The sequence below is a fragment of the Pongo pygmaeus genome, chromosome 16 (genome assembly GCF_028885625.2).
Source record: "Pongo pygmaeus isolate AG05252 chromosome 16, NHGRI_mPonPyg2-v2.0_pri, whole genome shotgun sequence".
Taxonomy (NCBI): Eukaryota; Metazoa; Chordata; class Mammalia; order Primates; family Hominidae; genus Pongo; species Pongo pygmaeus.
The window spans coordinates 86,082,698-86,106,974 of record NC_072389.2 but is presented as its reverse complement, the minus strand read 5'-3'; the positions used below and the strand labels follow the sequence as shown (position 1 = coordinate 86,106,974).

At 50.1% G+C, this 24,277-nt stretch overlaps 1 protein-coding gene across 3 annotated transcripts in view; it reads right to left on the bottom strand.

Moving 5' to 3' along the window:
- Positions 1-21,013, bottom strand: part of FAH (fumarylacetoacetate hydrolase) — a 36,174-nt gene extending 15,161 nt beyond the window's left edge. The window contains exons 1-8 of one of the 3 annotated variants that reach the window (XM_054452344.2): positions 20,943-21,013; positions 20,651-20,760; positions 15,644-15,754; positions 13,940-14,061; positions 13,336-13,385; positions 11,459-11,549; positions 5,957-6,054; positions 5,794-5,846 (exon numbers count right to left, since the gene is read on the bottom strand). In XM_054452344.2, coding sequence (XP_054308319.1) covers positions 5,794-5,846; positions 5,957-6,054; positions 11,459-11,549; positions 13,336-13,385; positions 13,940-14,061; positions 15,644-15,754; positions 20,651-20,731 — 606 coding nt within the window. In that variant the 5' untranslated portion in view covers positions 20,732-20,760; positions 20,943-21,013. Of the gene's footprint in view, positions 1-5,793; positions 5,847-5,956; positions 6,055-11,458; positions 11,550-13,335; positions 13,386-13,939; positions 14,062-15,643; positions 15,755-20,650; positions 20,761-20,880 lie in introns of all 3 variants that reach the window. The other 2 variants (XM_054452345.2, XM_063652423.1) reach the window with 2 other exon arrangements.
- Positions 21,014-24,277: the final 3,264 nt, after the last annotated feature.

Below are 24,277 nucleotides of genomic sequence, written 5' to 3'. Positions count from 1 at the left end.
GGGATGTGAGGAGCGCCTCTGCCCGGCTGCCACCCCGTCTGGGAGGAAGGGAGGAGCGCCTCTGCCCGGCTGCCCCGTCTGGGAGATGAGGAGCACCTCTGCCCGGCCGCCCCGTCTGGGAGGTGAGGAGCGCCTCTGCCTGGCCACCCCTTCTGGGAGGTGAGGAGCGCCTCTGCCCGGCCGCCACCCCGTCTGGGAGGAAGTGAGGAGCGCCTCTGCCCGGCCGCCCCGTCTGGGAGGTGAGGAGTGCCTCTGCCCGGCCGCCACCCCGTCTGGGAGGAAGTGAGGAGCGCCTCTGCCCGGCTGCCCCGTCTGGGAGATGAGGAGCACCTCTGCCCGGCCGCCCCGTCTGGGAGGTGAGGAGTGCCTCTGCCTGGCCGCCACCCCGTCTGGGAGGAAGTGAGGAGCGCCTCTGCCCGGTTGCCCCATCGGGGAGGTGAGGAGCGCCTCTGCCTGGCCGCCACCCTGTCTGGGAAGTGAGGAGCGCCTCTGCCCGGCTGCCACCCCATATGGGAAGTGAGGAGCGCCTCTGCCCAGCCGCCCCTTCTGGGAGGAGAGGAGCGCCTCTGCCCAGCCGCCCCGTCTGGGAGGTGAGGAGCGCCTCTGCCCGGCCGCCCCGTCTGGGAGGTGAGGAGCGCCTCTGCCTGGCCGCCACCCCGTCTGGGAGGAAGTGAGGAGCACCTCTGCCCAGCTGCCCCATCTGGGAAGTGAGGAGCGCCTCTGCCTGGCTGCCACTCCCTATGGGAAGTGAGGAGCGCCTCTGCCCGGCCGCCCACTCTGGGAAGTGAGGAGCGCCTCTGCCTGGCCGCCCACTCTGGGAGGTGAGGAGCGCCTCTGCCTGGCCACTCCGTCTGGGAAGGGAGGAGCGCCTCTGCCCGGCCACCCCGTCTGGGAGGTGAGGAGCGCCTCTGCCCGGCCGCCACCCCGTCTGGGAGGAAGTGAGGAGCACCTCTGCCCGGCCGCCCCGTCTGGGAAGTGAGGAGCGCCTCTGCCCGGCCGCCACCCCATCTGGGAGGAAGTGAGGAGCGCCTCTGCCCGGCTGCCCCATCTGGGAAGTGAGGAGCGCCTCTGCCCGGCTGCCACCCCGTATGGGAAGTGAGGAGCGCCTCTGTCCGGCCGCCCCGTCTGGGAGGTGAGGAGTGCCTCTGCCCGGCCGTCACCCCGTCTGGGGGGAAGTGAGGAGCACCTCTGCCCGGCCGCCCCGTCTGGGAGATGAGGAGCACCTCTGCCCGGCCGCCCCGTCTGGGAGGTGAGGAGCGCCTCTGCCCAGCCGCCACCCCGTCTGGGAGGAAGTGAGGAGCACCTCTGCCCGGCCGCCCCCTCTGGGAAGTGAGGAGCGCCTCTGCCTGGCCGCCACCCCGTCTGGGGGGAAGTGAGGAGCGCCTCTGCCTGGCTGCCCCATCTGGGAAGGGAGGAGCGCCTCTGCCCAGCCGCCACACCGTCTGGGAAGTGAGGAGCGCCTCTGCCTGGCCACCCCGTCTAGGAGGTGAGGAGCGCCTCTGCCCGGCCGCCCAGTCTGGGAAGTGAGGAGCGCCTCTGCCCGGCCGCCCAGTCTGGGAAGTGAGGAGCGCCTCTGCCCGGCCGCCCCGTCTGGGAAGTGAGGAGCGCCTCTGCCCGGCCGCCCGGTCTGGGAAGTGAGGAGCGCCTCTGCCCGGCCGCCCCCTCTGGGAAGTGAGGAGCGCCTCTGCCCGGCCGCCCCGTCTGGGAGGTGAGGAGCGCCTCTGCCCGGCTGCCACCCGGTCTGGGAGGAAGTGAGGAGCGCCTCTGCCCGGGCGGCCCGGTCTGGGAAGCGAGGAGCGCCTCTGCCCGGCCGCCCTGTCTGGGAGGTGTACCCAACAGCTCCGAAGAGACAGCGACCATCGGGAGCGGGCCATGAGGACGATGGCGGTTTTGTTGAAAGGAAGAGGGGGGGAAGTGTGGGGAAAGGAAGGAGAGATCAGATTGTTGCTGTGTCTGTGTAGAAAGGGGTGTGCATAGGAGATTCCATTTTGTTCTGACTAGGAGAAATTCTTCTGCCTTGGGATGCTGTTGATCTATGGCCTTTCCCCCAGCCCCATGCTCTCTGAAACATATGCTGTGTCAACTCAGGGTTAAATGGATTAAGGGCGGTGCAAGATGTACTTTGTTAAACAGATGCTTGAAGGCAGCATGCTCTTTAAGAGTCATCACCACTCCCTAATCTCCAGTACCCAGGGGCACAAACACTGCAGAAGGCCGCAGGGTCCTCTGCCTAGGAAAACCAGAGACCTTTGTTCATGTGTTTATCTCCTGACCTTCTCTCCACTATTATCCTATGACCCTCCCATATCCTCCTCTCCGAGAAACACCCAAGAATCATCAATAAATACTTCATAAATTAAAAAAAATAAAAAAAAAAAAAAAATAAATAAATAAATAAATAAAAATAAAAATAAAAACAAAAAATAAAAAAAATAAAAAATAAACAAAATTAGCCAGGCATGGTGGCACGTGTCTGCAGTCCCAGCTACTTGGGAGGCTTATGTGGAAAGATTGCTTGAGCCAGGGAGGTCAAGGTTGCAGCAGGCCGAGATCACGCCACGGCACTCCAGCCTGGGTGACAGAACAAGACCCTGTCTCAAAAAATAAAAAAATAAAAAAAATAAAAATTTTCATTGTTCAATTCCCACCTATGAGTGAGAACATGCGGTGTTTGGTTTTTTGTCCTTGCAATAGTTTGCTGAGAATGATGGTTTCCAGTTTCATCCACATCCCTACAAAGGACATGAACTCATCCTTTTTTATGGTGGCATAGTATTCCATGGTGTATATGTGCCACATTTTCTTAATCCAGTCTGTTGTGGGGTGGGGGGAGGGGGGAGGGATAGCATTAGGAGATATACCTAATGCTAAATGATGAGTTAATGGGTGCAGCACACCAACATGGCACATTTATACATATGTAACAAACCTGCACGTTGTGCACATATACCCTAAAACTTAAAGTATAATAATAATAAAATTAAAAAATAAAAATAAAAAATAAAAAATAAAAATTTTTTTAATGAAAAATGAAAAACCAAAAGACTGCCTCCTTCATGCAGCAAATAGTACCAGAGAGAGCACACCCCATGGCCTCTAACCCCTATCTGTCATCCCACTACCTCTAAAGAAAAACAGCACCAACGTGATGTCCATGAACCAACAGACTAGCCAGGCATCATTAGAAAGAAAAATTTGGGAAAATCTCTTTGAAAAACATAGACTCAGCCATGACATTTGCAAAACTTAGTCACCATCTTATTTGTTCTGTGACAATAGTTGAACATTGCAAATTTTTCATCAAGATAAAGAAAAAGAACCCAAATCACTATCTTATGGAGAATCCCACGACTTTCAGTCCAGGTGACCTGGGCTCTCTGCCCCAACCATTTCTCTACATGCTGACTCTCTGTCTTTTCTCTCTCCCTCTCAACAGGTGAAGCGTCTGCCTGCAGAGTCCTTAGTTCTCCCAGAGAGAAGACCGTGGCCCCAAACCAGGGCTCAGATGTCCTGCTCTGATGAATCTCAGCTGGGGGTCCTCCTCCCGAAGTCTCACATAGTACCCTTGCTAAGGCAGGAGGAGGCAGAGGGCTGGCAGGGAATGCCCTGCTATCCACGGGCTATTCGGCAGTGTCCACTCATTTCCCTCCTCTGGACTGAATCCAGAGAAATCACAGGGAAGCCCAGGAGAGACACGGAGCTCCAGAAAAGCAGACAGGCCTTTCAGCCTGCCTCCACCAACCAGGGCTTCCCACTGCCTCAGCCTGACTCGGTGGCCCCATGACAGCTTCTTGTACACCATCAGTGACGAGGCACTCAGAGCTTCCTGAGGCAACGCCTAAAACTGTAGGTGCTGATTATGGGAAAGCCCCCTTCATCTGCCTGTCTGCATTTCCCACACGGAGACTGACTCCAACCTTGGGTATCAGACAACCCAGCAGATGCTAAAGACACTGCCAGGTCCCTGGAGCGCTGCCTCCCCCATGTCACCTCCTCCTTTCCATCACTTTCCTCATCCCCTCACCTTGGGGGCTGCCCAGATTTCAGTGTTCCCTCTGAAAAATGGGCAGCATGAGGGATCCTCAGGTGGTGGGACCAACTGTACCAATATCAACATCCAGGTTGTGATAGAGCACCATGGTTATGAAGGATGTTGCCACTGGGGGAGACTGTGTGAAGGGTATTGGGATCTCTGTACTATTTCTCACAATTGCATGTGAATCTACAATGACCTCAAAATAAAAAGTTTAATTTAAAAAAGTGTGCAGCCCTGGCCGAGCACAGTGGCTCATGCCTGTAATCCAAGCACTTTGGGAGGCTGAGGCAGGCGGATCACGAGGTCAGGAGATCGAGACCATCCTGGCTAACATGGTGAAACCCTGTCTCTACTAAAAATACAAAAAATTAGCCAGGCGTGGTGGCAGGTGCCTGTGGTCCCAGCTATTCGGGAGGCTGAGGCAGGAGAATGGTGTGGACTCAGGAGGTGGAGCTTGCAGTGAGCCGAGATAGTGCCACTGCACTCCAGCCTGGGTGACAGAGTGAGACTCCATCTCAGAAAAACAAAACAAAACAAAACAAAACAAAAAACAAATAAAAAAGTATGCAGCCTAAAGTGACCACAGTTCTGAGGTTGTATGGACCCAGCTATGGGGCTGATACACTTGATTCTTGTCACTCGTGGTAATTATTATTTTTGGGTTTTTGTTTTTTGTTTTTTGTTTTGAGACGGAGTCTCGCTCTGTCACCCAGGCTGGAGTGTAGTGGCGCGATCTCAGCTCACTGCAACCTCCGCCTCCTCAGTTCAAGCGATTCTCCTGCCCCAGCCTCCCAAGTAGCTGGGATTACAGGTACCCGCCACCATCCCCAGCTAATTTTTGTATTTTTAGTAGAGACGGGGTTTCACCATGTTGGCCAGGCTGGTCTTGAACTCCTGACCTCAGGTGATCCTCCCGCCTCGGCCTCTCAAAGTGCTGGGGTTACAGGCGTGAGCCACCGCGCCCGGCCAGGTAATTATTTTTATACAGTCACACCATGAACACAGAATGAGCAAATATGGAATGACTGTTCTTAGAGGAAACACAGGATTAGGTTCCTACAAGCCTTTGGTCAGAACATTTCTATCAACTAATCAAAACCTAACTATATAACTTTGTTTTATGTGTGTTTCTGCTTAAAAATGCTTAAAGTAATATATTTTGTTGATTCATGAACATTGAGCTGAGGCAGCAGCACTGTAACTTGCCTGAACAAAGCTTACTAACACGCATATTCTCTCCATAAGGCACATCACAGTCTTCCTGTGCTAGGGACACTAGACGGCACTTTAGCACTGCACTTGGGGCCATTATAAAAAAAACAATGAAACAGCCAAAAAAGCACAGATATGCAAAACACATGGCACCAAATAGACTACAAAGGACACAGGTTTACAGCATAAGCTGAGACAAGAAGGCAGAGTAACACCTTGTCCAGCCTCACCTAGGAACATGCTCACCGGGCAGCTCAAATGTTTCACTGCTCTGTGCATGTCCACACGTGCCCACAAAAGCTCTGTGAATATTAATTTTGGACTTACAAATAAATGTTGGCAGGTAGTTGTGAATTCTCAAATACAGAATCTACAAGTAATAAGGATCAACTGTCCTTCTGATGGCCAGGTGAGGACACAGAGCGGCTGCCCATGTGGCTGAAGAGGAGAGGAGTGGGCGGCTCATGGTGCGGGGAGCCATCCCAGAGGGCTCTCCTGCCGGGTGTCTATAGATCCCATGGTAATAAAACACCAAGCTCACTTACCATTTCCAGCTCCATGTCCAAGAGCTTGCAGGCACCATATACAGGAGGCTTAGCTGGAATAACACCAGAAATAAAAAACGGTGCTGTGAGTCAGGCCACAGAACTCACTGCATGGGAACAGAGAGCTGGGCACCAGCAGGGCCTGGACGCTGGGGTCACTTACAGTCATCAGGTTTCATCTGTCCCATGGGCCTTCGGATTGGGGTGCCAGACACCACAACAGAGGAGGCACGGCCATGGTAGCCCACTGGTAAGTGCAGCCTGAGAAAGGAAGGCAAGAGAATGCAGGGCATCAGAGCTGTTATATGTTGTCAATTAACTTTAAAAACTTCAAAAACTAGAAACAAAGAGTCGCCATATACACATGGCTCAAAAATCAAAAGGTGCTTACAAGTTTCCATCCATGGATGAATGGATAAACAAACTGTGGTACATACATAAAGTGGAATATTATTCAGCCTCAAAAAGGAAGAAAATTCTGGGCAGGGCGCAGTGGCTCACACCTGTGATCCCAGCACTTTGGGAGGCCAAGGAGGGCAGATCACATGAGGCCAGGAGTTCTAGAACAGCCTGGGTAACATGGTGAAACCCCGTCTTCACTAAAAATACAAAAATTAGCCAGGCATAGTGGTGCACACCTGTAGTCCCAGCTACTCAGGAGGCTGAGGCAGGAGAATTGCTTGAACCTGAGAGGTGGAGGTTGCAGTGAACCAAGATCACATCACTGCACTCCAGCCTAAGCAACAGAGCAAGACTCCGTCTCAAAAAAAAAAAAAGATACAGCCATGTCCTAACTCCCAGAGTCTTTATACATATAATCAAGTTAAGAATCTTGAGACATGATCATCCTGAATTATCCAGGTGGACCCTAAATCCAATTAGAAATGTCCTTATAAGAGACAGAAGAGAAGAGAAGATGTAGAAAGGAGGAGAAGGCCACGTGAAGACAGAGGACAGAGGCAGAGACTGGAGTGATGCAGCCACAAGGAACGCCTGCAACCGACAGAAGCTGGAAGCAACAAGGACAAGAACGGTCCCAGAAGCTTCAGGAGGAGATGGCCCTGCTGACACCTTGCTTGCAGACTTATGGCCTCCAGAACTGAGGGGATAAATTCCTGTTGTTGTGGCTTTTTCTTACAGCAGCCCCAGGAAATGGATACAGACCTATACCACACCTCACACATCAAAGGAAATTCAGATGGATTCAAGATCTAAATGTACAAAGAAAGGCTATTACAGGCACTAGAAAAAAAAAAAAAACACAAAAAACTTCCAAATTCTTGGGGTGGAGAAAGCCTTTCTAAACATTACACAAAAGTAAATGCCATAAGGAAAATGATTGGCATGCCTGACTTTATGAAAATGCAAAACTCTGTATCTAGAAAGACTGGCAAACAAAAAAAAAGATAACATACTGGGAGAAAATATTTGCAATGCATTGCAACAAAGGGTTAATTTCTATCACTTATAAAACACTCTTTTAAACTAATAGTAGAGAAATGACCATATAGATAAACTGGCAGAGTATGCAAAAATATCTGTGAAAAAATATATAAGGCTGGGCACAGTGGCTCATGCCTATAACCCCAGCACTTTGTAGGGTTAAGGCAGGTCAAGGCAGGCTGATCACTTGAGTCCAGGAGTGTGCGACCAGCCTGATCAACATGGTGAAAACCCATCTCTACAAAAAATACAAAAATTAGCCAGGCATGGTGGCGTGCACCTTTAATCCCAGCTACTTAGGGGGCTGAGGCAGGAGGATGGCTTTACCTGGGAGGTCAAGGCTGCAGTGAGCCAAGGTCATGCCACTGCACTCCAGCCTGGGTGACCAAGTAAGACCCAGTTTCAAAAAAAAAAGAAAAAGAAAATATACGTATGACACCGATTAACAGTTTCGTCTCTGGAGAAGGGAAATGGATGGTGGCCCATAGGTGGTTGCGTTCTGTTTTTTTCATTGTTTACCCTTAAGTACCTTTTGAATTCTCAACCATGTATATATATATTGACTGTTTTTGTTGCTTTTAATTTTTTAAATGTTTGATAAATTATTTTGCAATATTTATGATATACAAAAACATGTAATAACACAAGTCACCTTGCACCACCAAGGAGCTAAAGAAATAACAGTTCACTTATCCAGTCTAATGCATCCTTGGGATCCCTCCCTAGTCTCACTCTCCTTCCCTCCCTTCCTGTCCCTCCCCCTAGAGGAAACCAGCATGGTCCTCATTTCCCTGTATTTCTATACACTTTTATTACTGTAACTTTTTTTTTTTTTTTTTGGTGGGGGGTGGGGTTTGAGACAGAGTCTCGCTCTGTCACCCAGGCTGGAGTGCAGTGGCATGATCTCGGCTCACTGCAACCTCCACCTCCCAGGTTCAAGCGATTCTCCTGCCTCAGCCTCCCAAGTAGCCGGGACTACAGGCACCCGCCACCGCACCCAGCTAATTTTTTTTTTTTTTTTTTTTTGAGACGGAGTCTTGCTCTCTCGCCCAGGCTGGAGTGCAATGGCACAATTTCAGCTCACTGCAAGCTCCGCCTCCTAGGTTCCAGTGATTCTTCTGCCTCAGCCTCCCAAGTAGCTGAAATTACAGGCACCTGCCATCATGCCCAGCAAATGTTTGTACTTTTGTAGAGATAGGGTTTCACCATGTTGGCCAGGCTGGTCTCAAACTCCTGACCTCAGGTGATCCGCCTGTCTCGGCCTCCCAAAGTTCTGGGATTACAGGCATGAGCCACCACGCCTGGCTGCTAATGTTTGTATTTTTAGTAGAGACAGGGTTTCACCATATTGGCCAGGCTGGTCTCAAACTCCTGACCTTGTGATCCACCCACCTCAGCCTCCCGAAGTGCTGGGATTACAGATAGATGTGAGCCACCGTGCCCAGCCCTACTGTACTGTATTTTTGTATCTTTTTATAAAAATGATACTCTACTGTGTAATTGTTTTGTATTACCTACCCCAAAAAAACTGATTTTGTAAAAGACTGAGATAGATTTAAACTTACTTACATGGAGATATGTCAATGATGAAGTAAAAAAGGCAAATTTCAGCATGGCCTCGTTTCGTTAACTAAAGAAATAAAATGCATATGTATGCGTGCATACGTGTGGTCATGCATGTGTAACCTGGAGCAAAGTACAGGAAGCGGCACATCCAACTTGTTCAAAGTAGTTGCCTCTGGTGAGCAGCTGAGGAAGAGCTCCCTTTTTTACCCACTTTGGTTCCTTTATTGGATTAAATTATAAAATTCCATTGCATGCAATTACATGGCATGTAATAATTCAAACAATTCAGATGAAAAAAAGGAGTTAGTAATCTCTCCCCATCCAGCCACTCCCCTGAGGAAAGCAATGTTAATCTGGAGTCTAATATTTTTTGCCTTTCTCTATGCTCATACCAGCCTATGGAAATAATGTATGCATAAGTGTGTGTGTGTGCATGTGTACATGCGTGTGTGTGTGTGTGTGTGTGTGTTAAGCTGAAAAATAGCCCTCCAAAAGATATCCAGATCCTAATCCCTGGAGCCTGTGGATATTATTACATGGCAAAAAGGGTTTTGCAGGTGTGATTAAGTTAGGGATCTTGAGATAGTGGTACTGTCCCTGGTTATTTGAGTGAACCCTAAATGTAATCACAAGGGTCCTTATAGACAGAGGCAAGGTCAAAGGAAGAAGTAGGAAATGTAACAGCAGAAGCAAGTGGTTGGAGTGATATGGGGAAGGGGTCAAAAGGCAAGGGATACAGGAAACCTCTAAAGCTGAAAAGTCAAAGAAATGGGTTCTCTCCTAGAGCCTCCAGAAGGAACCAGCCCTGCTGACACCTTGACTTTAGCCAGTGAGACTGATTTTTGACTTCTGGCCTGCAGAACTAGAAGAGAATATTTTGTTTTAAGCTGCCAAGTTTGTGGTAATTTGTTACAGCAGCAACAGAAAACTAATACAGTGTGTATGTACATATATATTTTTTGTGCTTTTTTTATAAAAGTGAGACACACTTTACCTAATTGCCTATAGTTTACCTATTTCACTTAACATTGATCAATGCACATCTCTTTTGATCTAAATCTTCCACTAGCTGCAAAACATTTCATATTGTGAATAGACCAATTTTTCAACCATTCCTCCACTGATAAGCATTCAGATTACTTCCAGTTCTGGGCCACTAGAAACTCTGCTAATTAACATCCTTGCTCTTGGATACAACCCACTGGTGCTTTTATTTCTGTAGGATAGATGCATGAAAGTGAGCACTGCAGGTCAAAGAGTAGACACATTTTAAATTGCAAATGTTTACTTTACATATTTTCTGTAGTGTTTGGGTTAATTCCAGTAGATATATGTTACCTTTATAATAAAGACTATGTACATAAAGCTAAAAAGTCACAGCTGCAGGCCATCTTGCATCAAACATGGCTAGAGAAGGCCTGTTTGCTCTTATTCTGCAGAAGGACATGGGGCAAGGATGGCTGCAGCCCCCACACTCGGTTTCAAACACAGTCAACACTCATTTCCCAGGTCCCGGCTCTCCTCTCACTTCCTGGTGCCCCTGCCCTTTGGGATCCTGGCACACAGGTGATAGCCAGCTCTTCTGGGGCTGGGCAGTCCACTGGGTCATCACTGCCAAGGACACTCAGATAGGCATTCATCCCACCAGATAGACAAGTTGAAGCTGGCTGGGGACAAATACAGCTGGAGCCTGTACAATGCAAGATTCTCAAATATTTGCCCATCTCACACGGGAGCCTGGAACCTGGAGCCTGGGTTCTGGTCTCAGATTCACCCCTGCCTTGTTCTGCAACCTTGGCCTTGTTGCTCAACATCTCTGGCTTGGAACTGCTCGCTCTCCCTTTCTTTCTTCCTCATCTTGGTTCTAACAGACCCTCCCCTCATGGCATAGCCTACTGGAGACACTCACTCGAGAGAGAGTAAAGCACTGTCCCTAACCCAGCTCGTGTGTGTGACTGATGGCACCGGGGCCTGGGGTGTATGCCTGCCACTGCGTCCAGGCCCTCTTCAGTTCCAAGGAACCATCACATCCAGGGGACAACACAGAACAAAGGGCAAGGACCCCAGCTCTACATCCTCAGCTTGGTCAATGGCCTGATCTGGGGGCTGGGAGACAGGCTGTGGCCCTGTTGTGCTCAGGCAAGTTGATCCTTCTCTGAGCCCATTTTCCTGTCTGTAAAATGGGGCTTACAATCATGGCCTTGTGACATCACAGAACTACTATGAGGATCAAACAAATGAATGAAACCGATCACGTGTTGAGGAATACACAGCACTGGGCACATCTAAGGATTCTCATTCATCAGAAAATGTAAGTATGGAGCATGCTACAGTCTAAGACTTGCCCATAGTACGATAATACACAGCTTATAAATGAAAGACTCCAGAAGGAGCATAGTGATTAAGGGAATCTAATTCCAACCCCTGCTGTCCAAAGAAGCTTAAGGGACTTGCCCTTCGATCCCACAGAAAGTCCTAAGCCAAGCTGAGCAGGAGACCAGAAGCTGAGACCACTGCTTCCAGAGGTTGCAACATCATAACTGCTTTTCCTCCCCAGTTTACTTTAAGAAGAACTTGGCAACTCCTGAGACAAACATGCTGCTGGAAATGAAAAGAAAGACTTTGAACCTATGCAAACATTTGGCCCAGTTCATACCAATTTGGCATCAATGCATTCTCCTTGTCCCTGAACATGATTCCAACGTTGGTAGCATGCTGCCGAGAGGAATAGAAGTCTGTGTAGTCTCCTGCAGAGGAAAGACCCAAGAGATCCCATCAGCAACCCAGATGCCTCAGGAAGGAGAATGGACTGTTCCAAGCACTGGAGCCATAAGTGTGCACACAATACTGTTTACACATCCAGAGCTCAGCCTGCAGCCAGCAGTGACAGCACCAAATGCAATATAAAATATCCTCACTGAAGATTTGTTTTTAGAGCCCTCAGCTAAGAAACAAATAAGAAATCAGAAGTCCAGACTTTCTGAAACTGACAGTGGAATGTGAACACCAAGTGGCTGATACCACCCCCCTTCTCAGGCTCCCCACTTTCACCACACACAACTGCCATTCCCGAGTTCCCACAGGCTCCCTCAACCACACCTATACTGATTGACTTCTCCCTTGTCCCTGTGTGTTCAAATCCTGGCAACCCTTTGAGGCCCGCTCCTCCCTGAAGCCCTCCCTGCTCTCTCTAGCAGGATCTCTTCCCGCTCCAAATCCCCTCCCCTGAATCCTTCTGGGGCAGGCTTCGCTTCCCACTGGTGCTCCAGTTATGTGTGTGCACACCTTTGCTAAACGGTGGACATTCCAGGACAGCCCCAGCCCAGTCGTCATTTTCTTGGACTCTGCCCAAGTGCCAAAGACAAGGGCTTGCACACTGCAGATGCATATCAGTGCCTGTTGATTATGACTAACTGAACGGGCTGGCCAGTGAGCTGTAGGCACATCTACCATTCGAAGAATTAAAAATCTCAAAGAAAAACCAGTTGGGACAGTCTGCCTGTTTTATCTTCTTAAATGTCTCCTCAAAAAAAAAAAAATGCTAGATATTCATCAATACCAACAGCCTAGACTAGCAACAGTCATGGTGAAGGGTGAGGAGAGGAAGAAAAGTCCACAGGGCAGGTGGAGCCTTAGCTGCTGCTTCCCATCTTCAGTCCCAATGCACAGAAGTAATAGCTGAGAGATTTTTCGAAAGAATAAATCCATAACAAAAAAAAAAAACAAGAAAGGGCACCATCAGTCAACCAGACATGATATCCCTGAAAGACGTATGGTTTGCACAACAGCTGGTTTGCCAAAACATAGCACAGTCCCATGAGTGTATGAGAGTGGGGAGTGAGAGGGGCTGGGAGGAGGCAGGTGACTCGGCCCCTGTCCCCAACTCCATCCTCCAGTCAGCTTAGCCCAAGCAGCCCAGCAGCAAAGGACTCTCCCCGGACAGCAGGAGCTGTTCCAGAGAGGCAGTGTACCCCAGGGCAGGGTCAACCGGCCCCTCAGCTCACAGGTGCCCGGGTAGCCCAGCAGAGGAGACCTGTGCACAAGAAAGAGGGCTGTACTTTGGGCCGCAGGCTTAGCCAGCCTCTCTCTGCTTCAGGTTGAGAGTTTCAACAGCTCCAACTTCCTGAATGACTCTCCAACCAGACATCCTGCCACATGCTCAAACTGGGGCCCTTCATAGCCCTCTGGCCTCTTTTCCTCAAAACTGCTGACTCACAAACTGAGCTCAGAGAACTTGTCCCATAGCCTTTGGGGGAAGGAGAGCAATTTGCTGTGCAGGGAGCCGTGTAGCTAGTCATGAACTTGAGCAGCCTGCAACTCACTACCTGAGGCAAGATAATAGCCTGAGTGAATGCCGGGCCTAGATGCTGAGAAAGGTCAGTGATGAGGAGGGGGTAACAGCCCCAGAGCCCCTTCTCCATCTCCCCCCGCCAGCAGGGACCCTCCACACAGATGCAGAACCAAAGCACCTGGCCAGCCCTCTTGGCCCACGAAGCTGCTCCGTTCTTGTCTTGGTGAAGAGACTGCACTCACCTATGGCAGCTGGAAGGTGCATTGTGGCAGAAGCCTGGGAGATGAATGCACTGAAACACAGAACCAGGGGCTTCAAAGTCAAGTAGGCAGCAAAGCGTGGTCCCACCCACAGGCTCAGTCCAGATCATCCCCAAGATTATCCGCAATCTCCAGTGGGCATCTCCTGGCTGGCCTGGGGCCAGAGCTATGCTGAACCTTTCACAGCTGAGAGGACATCCACCCACTGAAGCTGTTTGTATATCGTACCCTAGGAAATGGGACTAGACAAGTGGAAACTCTTTCCTACTCTAGAAACCAGATGAAGGCACAGATGATGCTAATGAGGACCAGCTGAGCAAGAGAGAGGGCCAATGGGCCTGGCCTGGCCTAGCTTAGGCAGCTCCAGTCCAAGCACCAAGGCAATCCCAGTCCTCCCAAAGCCCTCCCATCAATACGCAGCTAGGGCAGGGGCTGGATGGGGGCAGGTCTGACTTGGCCACACTAAGGCTGCCAAGCCGTGACTCAGAATGGCACTGACAACCACACAGCCTTCATCTCCCCTGCTGCATCCCCTCGTCTCCCCGGCTGCATCCCCTCATCCCCTCTATGACCACGTGCTTCTCACCGCTTCCGAAGTTCGGTGTCATCTCTCAGCCTGGCTTGGCTCACAGACAGCAAGTTCTGCAAGACCACTCTCGCCTCCTTCCAGGCAGCCTGACCCAGGCCCATGAAGCTGTTGAGTGTAGGCTAAGACCAAAACACGGAGAAAGAAGATCACGCACAGGAAAACCCAGGGAGTATCCCTCCTGCCAATGGGAGGCCAGCCAGCCTGCCAGCCCCTGCCACTTCTCTCCCATTCACTCAAACTCTCAGGACCTCTGCTCTTAGTTTTGTCATTTATTCATCAACCTGGAGAAAAGCATATCCTCTCTTGACGTTGCCTCAGGCCCTCGTGCACCTGCACACAATTGTCCAAGCCCAGGAGTTGCTACCTGGCACAGCAACTGTGCTAAGCTTGGCCCAGCCCACAGTTGAAGGCGGCCATGTTCTTCCAGTAGAGGCACGCTCCAGTCTGCCGAGTGATCACAGCCTAAACTAATTCCTTTCACATCAGTGAAGAAGAGGTTTTGGGACAGGTGTGATGGCTCATGCCTGTAATCCCAGCACATTGGGAGGCCGAGGTGGAGGATCACTTGAGCCTAGGAGTTCAAGATCAGCCTGGGCAATATAGTGAGATTTCATCTCTCTTAAAAAAAAAAAAAAAAAAAAATTTCCCACTCTGTCACCGAGGCTGGAGTGCACTGATGTGATCTTGGCTCACTGCAACCTCTGCTTCCCAGGTTCAAGCAATTCTCCTGCCTCAGCCTCCCAAGTAGCTGCACCACCATGCCCAGCTAATTTTTGTATTTTTAGTAGAGAGGGGGTTTCACGATGTGGGCCAGGCTCGTCTTGAACTCCTGACCTCAAGTGATCTGCCCGCCTCAGCCTCCCAAAGTGCTGGGGTTACAGGCGTGAGCCACCACAGCCGGCCGAGAGGTTTTTTAATTTAAAAAAAGAAGAGGTTTTATAGCCAGTGAGACATAACAGAAAAAGCCCTTGTAGGTTCTAAGAGTCAGAGTTCCAGTCCCAGCTCTGATACTTCTAGCTGTGCAGCTTGGGAAAACCATGTCTCATTCCAGAAGTTCAGGTCCCCATCTAGATGCTCAGGCCTCCATAGGAATTCCAATTCCTATGCCAGGGGGTGGTCAGGAGGATTGAAGGAGAGGATGTGTGTGAAGCTCCTGGCACACAAGAGGTACCCATAAATCCCACCGTCCTTCCTGACCCATGAAATGAGAAGATGCTATATCAAAGCAGCTGACCATTTACAGGGAAGCAAATTCATGCCCATCCCATGTGAACATGTACTTCAGGCTGACTCCTCCGTGGCTGCTTCTGCAGAACTGGATGGCAGGGCTCGTAGTTCCCTCCCTTGGGGGCCCACACAGTCCCTGGACAGGCAGAGGCTCAAACAGCTTGACAAGGAAGGTAACCAGAGTTCCTGAAGAGCTTCATCTCAGAGACAACTGGGAAAGACCCAAGACTGCAGACACTGACACTTTTTTCACCTAGGAACTTGTCCTGAGGTGAGAAACCACCCTGAAGTGTCCCAAGGCCACATCCTACCAGCTTGTCTGTCTCAAAACAACCCTAGCCTTATCCAAGTATAACTTCTGAGACCTCCGATGGCATCACCTCTATTGGAAATGGAACGCAAGGAGCATTTTCTTGTTGGCATCCGCAGTAAGTGCCACTGAGGTCAGGGACAAGCCATTTCACAATGTCCTACCTGATTGAAGACATCCTGGTGTTTGGAGAGGACAGGCCCAGTAAAGAGGTGCTTGATGACACTGAGGTCCAGGATCTGGTCGCCAATGGCCACGCCTATCCTCGGTCTTGGCTAGGAGGAAGATGACACAGTCAGCACCAGAAAAAGCCCCTGGCTGGGCTTGGCTCATTTACTCAGAAAGCTTGTCTATTGAAGAGGCCATGGATCCCCCTTTAGGTGGCCCTGTATGCAGAGCAGGCTGAAGAACCACGGTCTCAGCATCCTGCCCCAGCTCCCTTGTGCCATCTCTGCTTCCAGGACTAAAAGGAAAAAGAATCTGTGTTCCCTGAATGGGGAATAAATCAAATATCCCTTGGACTGGGGGAAGAGCAGTCAGCCTGATCCTAGCCACTTAACCTAGGCAAAGACCCCCACAAAGTTCCCTAGGCATTACATAAATGCCTCCAGTGATGAGGAGCTCACCACCTTACCAGGATGTTGGATTATTTTCCAGGTTTAACCTAGGCCTTGACTAGGGTAATTCAGTTGTGCAGTGGAGCATGAGTGCCCAATGCACAGTGTTGAGGGCCAGGTGGCTTGGATTAATGAGCTCTGTTGTAGCTCAAATGGAGGACAGCTCGGGTTGTAAGGGAGCTGCAGGAAGTCAGACTGCTCAGAACATGCAAGGCAAGTTCCTTTCTGCACCACAAAATCCCAGCATCAACAAAGATGTCTTAAATATTTGTTAAGTCCTGGTCTTTGTCCCCACAACCCTGAGCTTTGCTCGTCAACAAGAACCCGAGGGCATGTTTGCAGACTCAATTTCCCAGGGCTCTGTCCTGAGCCAGGCTTCCAGCTCTCCTGAACCACCAGCTTGGCCATTTCAGTGCTAGCGAGCTTAGTGGTGGGATTATTGGCTGGCCTTATCTCCATTGGCTGCTCACTGGGGTGGGCTGAGAAAAGATGACCATTTCTCTATGCATGTCAGCTCTTGGAATTGGGGTAGACCAGAGCCACACTCCTCATCTGAGGTCCCAGCAGAACCTACCCTAGAAGAGGCTGCCTGGAGAGCTTGGCTACTCATTCTCAGCCCCACTGCCAACTCCCTGGGCCTCAGTCTTCCCCTCTTGAAAATGGCAAATCTGCTTTAGGTAAAGAGCTGAACCACCTGGATCCGAGTGGCTTTCCATTCAGGGAATGTGCAGGGCAGACCACATCTCTGACCCTGGTCCCCACACCCAGCTGAAGGCAAGAAGGAGTCACCACCAGTGAGCAACTTCCAAAATGGGGTCACAAGTGCAGCTGCCTGCTGCCTCAAATGCAAACAAAGCCTAGAAGCTTCAAACTTGTGCTTCAAACTATGACCTGAGGACCCAGAAAAAGTCTGAGAGAGTGAGTCCCTCTACTTTCAACCTTGGGAGTTATTTTCTTCAGCACAAAACTAGAGGGGGTTCACAGGTCAGATCCAGGATTCCTGGGCTCCAAGTCTGCTCCCTCATTCGCCATCTTATCATCTTGGACAAGTCTCTGGGCCTCAGTTTCCCATCTGCAACTTGAGGGAAACAAACTAAGGAGGGAGACTGCATTTGTCTAACTTCAAGAGAATGAATGTGCATTGCCGCTGTTTTAAAATAGTTGGTCATATCTGACATAAAGTTGTCCAAAGGAAAGCATTACCCAACTCCCAGCCTGACATACAGGGGAAAGCATGGGATTGGTGTGGGTGAAGGATTACCCAGGTGCCAAGGCAAGAGACTGAAGGCACAAACTGTAGCTATATTGCTATAAAGTTATAATACAAATTAGATATGCAGATGATCATGGACAATGATCAATCATTAGTATAAACATTATTAATCATTAGTTTTTAATATTACTCTTTGTTGCATTACTAATATAACCTAGGAATAACCGGCGGGTATAGGGTCAGGTACTGAAGGGACATTGTGAGAAGTGACCTAGAAGGCAAGAGGTGAGCCCTGTCACGCCTGCATAAGGGCTGCTTGAGGGCTCCTTGGTCAAGCGGCAACACCAGTGCCTGGGAAGGCACCCGTTACTTAGCAGACCGCGAAAGGGAGTCTCCCTTTCCTTGGAGGAGTCAGGGAACACTCTGCTCCACCAGCTTCCTGTGGGAGGCTGGATATTATCCAGGCCTGCCCGCAGTCATCCGGAGGCCTAAACCCCTCCCTGTGGTGCTGTGCTTCAATGGTCACGCTCCTTGTCCACTTTCATGCTCCTCCCGTACTCCTGGTTCCTCTTGGAAGTTCTTAGAAGACAGCGGTAGAAGAAATAGCGAAAGTCTTAAAGTCTTTGATCTTTCTTATAAGTGCATAGATGAAAATGCTGACGTATGCTGCCTTCCCTCTCTGCTTCGGCTACCTAAAACGGAAGAGCCCCCGTCCCATGATCACATGACTTGCTTGACCTTATCAATCACTTGGACGACTCACCTTCCTTACCCTGCCCCCCTTGTCTTGTGTGCAATAAATATCAGTGTGCCCAGCCATTCGGGGCCACTACCGGTCTCTGTGTCTCAGTGGTAGTGGTCCCCCGGGCCCAGCTGTTTTCTCTTTATCTCTTTGTCTTGTGTCTTTATTTCTTACAATCTCTCGTTTCCACACATGGGAAGAACACCCGCTAAGCCCCGTAGGGCTGGACCCTACAGTTTGGGAGGCTGACAGATGTGGGGATCAACCCCATATCTGCCTCTTACTAGCTGTGAGATCTGAAGCATGATGCTTTGCCTCTCTGGGCCTCAGTTTCCTCATCTGTAGAATGGGGACAATAACTTCACAGTAGGTTTATTGTGAGAATTTAATTAATATCTGTAAATCTCTCACCACAAGAACAGACACAGGGTAGACGCTATTCATGCCACAAACATTTAGAGAGCATCTTCTCAGTACCAGCATTACACAAAGGCTGCTGAGGCCCTGGGAACAGTGACTTGGTTCCTCCTCTCCAGAAGCAAAAGGAAACACAGGGTGTGGTGAGAGATAGCCAAGGTTGGGCCACAGCAGGGAGCTCATTCAGAGAGGGTGCTTAGGAGGTGACATTTAAGCTGAGTCCCAAAGACTGAGAAGGGGCCAAGCATATAGAGAGCAGAAGGATGAGTATTCCAGGCAGAAGGAACAACATGTGCTAAGGCCTGAAGGCAGGAAACTGCTCTTAGCACATCTCAGAGACTCAAAGGCAGCCAATGTGGCTGGAGAGAGCAGAGGCCAGGAGGCAGCGGCACAGCCAGACCACCAGGACTTTAACCAGGCACCCGGCAAAAGCGGCTCCACACTACTACAATCCCATTCTCAGAGGCCACCACCCCTACCTTCACAGAGAGCACCCCTGTACACCTTACTAGTCCATGAGCAACCAGAAATGGAAGGAAGGCGTCTCCTGTGTCTTTGATGCCAACTCGGAGCCCAGGCAAAGTCTGGACCAGAGTTGGGGTTCACAAGCATTTACTGAATAAAAAAATGAATAAAGTGATGGCTGGATTCATTGTTATTCCACTCAAATTAGGCAAGGCTGACTGCTGACATGGGAGAAGGGAGGTTTTGCCTTGGCAACCAGTCTTGCCTGGCAAGGCAGCCATCATGGTTGGAATTTCCAGTGCCTGCAGAGAAAGCTTCAGAAGAGGCTTGTTCAGCTGGAAGGCCAAAGGGCTAACTCTCCACCCCCAGCACTGTATCAGAGGACAGCGGAATGGGGCTCTCTCTTCCAGACATCTGTAGTGGCTGTCCTGCACATTCTGATGTTGAAACAGCAGGACATGGTGTCTGAAAACACCTAGCCACACTCTAACGGACATTAATTTGATTCCCCTGAGAAAGCAAGTCAGAGCCCCTACTGGGTTGTGCCTGCCTCTCACAAATGTTTCTGTCTAATGGATTTGTGCTCCCAGGAAAGGTGAGGGAGGACACATGTGCCGAGGGCAAAGTGTTTGAGGAGGGCAGAGGGAGGGCTCTGTCTGCAGAAAGGTTGTTGGCCATCACAAGTTAAGATTTAATGTGCCTCAGATTGTGTCCTCCAGGGGACTGAGTGTCCACTTTCTGTGTCCTTGCAACATCTGGTCAGCCCGGCCAGATGTGAAACCACAAGTTGACTCTTCTGGACCAAAGCACTTAGCGCAGACAGGCCCACAAAAGGCCAGCCACTTGCATCCAATGACAAGCCATGGGGGAAGGAGGGGACCCCACTTTCCAAGAAGAAGCCAACTGCCAGGCCCCTCGTTTAGCAAACATTTCCTGATTCTGAGGTTCTATGGCTTACAGAGCTGAATCAGGAGTTTACCTTTAAACTTAGGAGCAGAAATCTAAGCCAAAAATATCATCAACAAATCCAAGGGAATCTGCTTTTCCAACCTAGGGACCCTCTTATTATCTATTTGCTGATAAACCCCCAGTTTTCAAATACTTCTTTCTACCAATCAGACTACACTGACTTAGTCAAAGTTTGTTTCCCTGCCCTCTTTCTTCTGATCAGTAGGGGAATGCCAGGGAGCCCACACCAGGAGCTGAAAGAATTTCAGCTACAGGCAGAGACACTTGCCATCTTAGATCTCACAATTCTAAGCCAAGAAACGCGCGTGCCCCTCTGACCTGCTACGCATACCGGGTTATCATTTCCCGGGTTCTAGGGTTAGGGGCTATCCAGCGAGATGAACCACCAGCCCTGACCTGGCCTCTTGGGCGAGAGAAACACACCGCAACCACCTGGGAGTAGGCAGCATGCCTGTGTGCTGCAGCTTCCGGTAACAGAATCCTGCTTGCTCTGCTTGTCTGGGAGAGACACGATTCATTTCATTTTGCATTTAATTCTCAGCAAACCTGCGGACAATGAGGCTGAAAAGTTAAACAACGTGCACGGCTAGGAAGTTACGAGGCGGGACTCGAGCCCACAGGCACTCTCACGGAAAAATGGCACAAGCCTCCATCCTGCCCCTCATTCCACTCCATTCCATCCATTCCACTCCACTCCACTCCACTCCACTCCCTCCCCGCGCCCGGAAGCCAAAGCCCCACTGCTCACGTCGCCTCTGGTCGAGAAGACGCCGTAGGGCAGGTTGTGGATGGGGAAGTCGGAATCCTCGGCCACCGGGATGAAGGACATGCTGGAGAGCACCCGGCACCGCTGCGGGCCTAAGGTGGCGTGCGGAGAGCGGGACTGAACTCGGCCGCTGTCGTCAGGCCCGGCCCCGCCCCCCTGCCCGCCCCCACGGCCTGTCCGGGTGACACAGCAGGGACCCCGGAGGCTCCTACCTGACTTTTGGTCTCACCGTGAACACCCCGCCCCCGAACCCCGAACCCTGCCCCTCCCCTACCCTGACCCCCGCCAGCTCCAGGTCCTCCACAGTCTCGCCCGCCCTTCCAGAGCCCCGCCCCGCCCCTGGCCCCGCCCCCGTGAGCCTCAGGTCCTCCAGTCTCTCCTCGCTCCCTGAGCCCCGCCCCTCCCCTTGCCCCGACCCCGCGAGCCCCAGGTCCTCCACAGTCTCACCCTCCCTCCCCAAGCCCCGCCCCTCCCCTCGCCCCTCCCCTCGCCCCGCCTCCGCAAGTCCCAGGTCCTCCAGTGCCACCTTCCCTCCCAGAGCCCCGCCCCTCCCCTGGCCCCGCCCTGCAAGCTCCAGGTCATCCAGTCTCTCCCTCCCTCCCTCCCTGAGCCCCGCCCCTCCCCTGGCCTGGGTCCCCGCGAGTCCTGGGCCCTCCAGTCTCTCGTCACTCCCCGAGCCCCGCCCCTCCCCTGGCGCCGCCCCCGTCCTGATCCCCGCCCTGTCCGCGAGTCCACGTCGGGGATATCTGGTTCCAGCCCCCGCTCGGGGCAGCTAGCTGGTCCTACAGAGAGCAAACCCCAGCTTAGCATTTAAGGCTCTGCCCTGCATGACTCCAGCCTCGCTCGCCCCGGCTGCTGCCCTGCTCTTCAGCTCAACAGAACTCTTGTCCGCTTCCTGGAAACACTTTCTCCCCAAGAGCTGCTCCCTGAGCTTCAGAAGAACACCCAGTCGCGTCCTTTCTGCCTTCATACCATGATGCTTCGTCCAGCTATGACATTTCCACTTGTATGTCAGAGAAGGGGACAGTTAGGCCTGTTTGGAAGGCTTCAATTAATGAGAATTAATATTCTAAAATATATAACTCACCTGTTTCACATGCCAGTAGTAAAATGACGTTGACAAGCGGCTCAACCTTGGACAAGTTACTTCAACTTTCTCTACCTCAGCTTCCTTCTCTGCATGATGTTGATGATAATAGTTCCTACTTCACAAAGTTGATATGAGAATGGAATGAATTAATATTTGTGAAGCACCTAGAATAGTGCCTGGCATATAGAGATTACGTGTGTGTGGAAAGAGAGAGAAGGGAGGGAAGAAGAGGAAAGGAAGGGAGGGGGATAAAGGAAAGGAAAGAAAAAAAAGAAATAGGACGAGAGAGAGGGAGAAAGAAAAGGAGGCAGGCAGGAAAGAAGGGAAAGGCAGACTATCTTAGGGTGGGTTCAAGGTGTTATCTAATCACTCATGTGCAGTCAGCTGCAGTTTTTTGAGACCATGCCACAGCCAGGACACTTGGAACACACCGGAGAGAGTGTCGTTGTGTTATTGTTGGTGTGAATGATTCAGGTACACTTTTAAACAGCCAGGATGCCAGCTGAAATCTAGAAAAGTAGACGATAGTCTGGGCAAGGTTTCCCTGAAGATCCTTGAGGAATGTGACACAGTGACTGCTGAGTTAGGGAGGCTGCTCTGCATTTCAGCTTAGGGAGAAGAGGCTGGAAGATGGCAGGATAATGTGAGCTAAGAGGTCTTGAAAACGGCTTGAGAGGAGCGAGTACGGCAAGCAGGGCCCGCTGTTGAGCCCCCCTTCCTAGCCCCAAGATGACTCTGGTGCCTGTCCACCAGGCGTGACCAGTGATCATCACCCAGTAAGGAGCGTAGTCTGGGCACAGCCTCTTGGCTCTCATCTCCTGCCCTGAGTGGCTCTGCCAAGGACTGGCTTCAGTTCTTTTAAGTCAGCCCTGGGGAGGGAATGAAGGTGGTCTGATTTGTTCTGGTAGGTTCCTGAAAGAGGAAAAGAAGAGGGGAGTATCCCAACTTGGTGGCCTTATAAAGAGGCATTCCAGGGAGCACTTGATACCTGCCTAATTCAAGCTAGTCCTCAGCTGCAAAGCAATGAATTATTTCCACGTTCTGTAGTTGCCCTGCCCCTTCCCATTAAAACCACGAGCTTTCTTATTCCATGTGCAACTCTGTCAATACCCAGCAAAACACCTGGAACAGAATAGGTGCTCCATAAATACATGTCATTAATATAAAACTGCTGACCAAAAGGAAATGAAGCAATAACTAATAAGCCCATGCCCTATGCCAGGCCATGGGGATACACCAGCAACTCACATCTTTAATTCCTATTTTTATGGAGCATGTGTTGTGTGGGGGTTGCTAGGCCAGGAGCTTCTACTGAATACATACAAGTTAACAAAAGCCTAAATGATAAAACCCTTGGAGAAAGAAAACCAAAGTATTTTAGGGAAAGGAGGTGGGGCAGATGTATGTGTAGGAAAGGGTGTGGGGATGAGATGGCTAAAGAGGGAGTAAGATTTCATAGTTTTAAAATAGACTTAACCAACCCACTAATTATACACAGTGTCTGAAAATGCCAAAGCTGTTCTCTATTTGGAAAACAACATTTGAAATAACTTGCAAGTATACTATATTTTTTCTTTCTCATTTTTTGGAAGAGAATGTGTTGGCCACGTATATCACAACAATTATTTAAAAAGAATTTTAAAACAAAGAGATTGCCCATAATCCCACCAACGTAGTCTTCACATTTTCATGGTTTTTTTTTCATTTCATTTGTATGCACATGGCTTTTCCATCCTTATAAACTTTACATAGATGCAATTTTTCAGTCTTTCCCTACCTTATTCTCTTGAATATTTTTCCTTGAGGCCCAATAGGCTTCATTATGATCATTGTCATTGGCTAAGGAAGTCGCAATGTTTTAGATGGTAATAATAACGGTTCAGGGAAGATGTGCGTGCACAGAATGTTTTCCTTTTCCTTGACAATTGTCTAAGGAAGATTCCTCACTCAAAGAGTATGAACACTTTCAGGACTGGCAGTGAGTTTCAGCACCTCCAGCAATGAAGGCTGGTTTGGATCTCTGTAGCACCATATTTAATGCCTCCCTCTGATGCTAAAAAGCAACACACTGCACTGCAGGCCTCATTCACACAAAGCATGTCCCTCACTCCTTTACAAGAGAGCTGAGAGAGAACTTTCCAGATCTAGGACACTGATGTCTTGCAACGGCTCTGAGAAGCTGGCAGTTGCCATTCAGATAAGCAAGGTGTGGACGCTGCCTGCACTGGGAAGCAGGATGGGGTGGCCTTTTTTGCAACATTCAGCTCTGCTGCATGGTGGTCAAGAAAAATAGGAAACTATGTCAAAGGCCAAGCACTTTAGCAAAGTAAGTGTCCTCTCTTTTTCAGGTCTGAGCACAGTGATGTTTATGGTACACACTTTGTAGTGGGCATCATGGGTTTGGCATGTGTCCAGTACATTTTAGTATCAAGAATATATGTCATGTGCAAATATACATGACATTCTGTCCTCTCAAAGGAGCTCAAAATTTAGAGGATCTTGGAACTGAACTTAAGTAA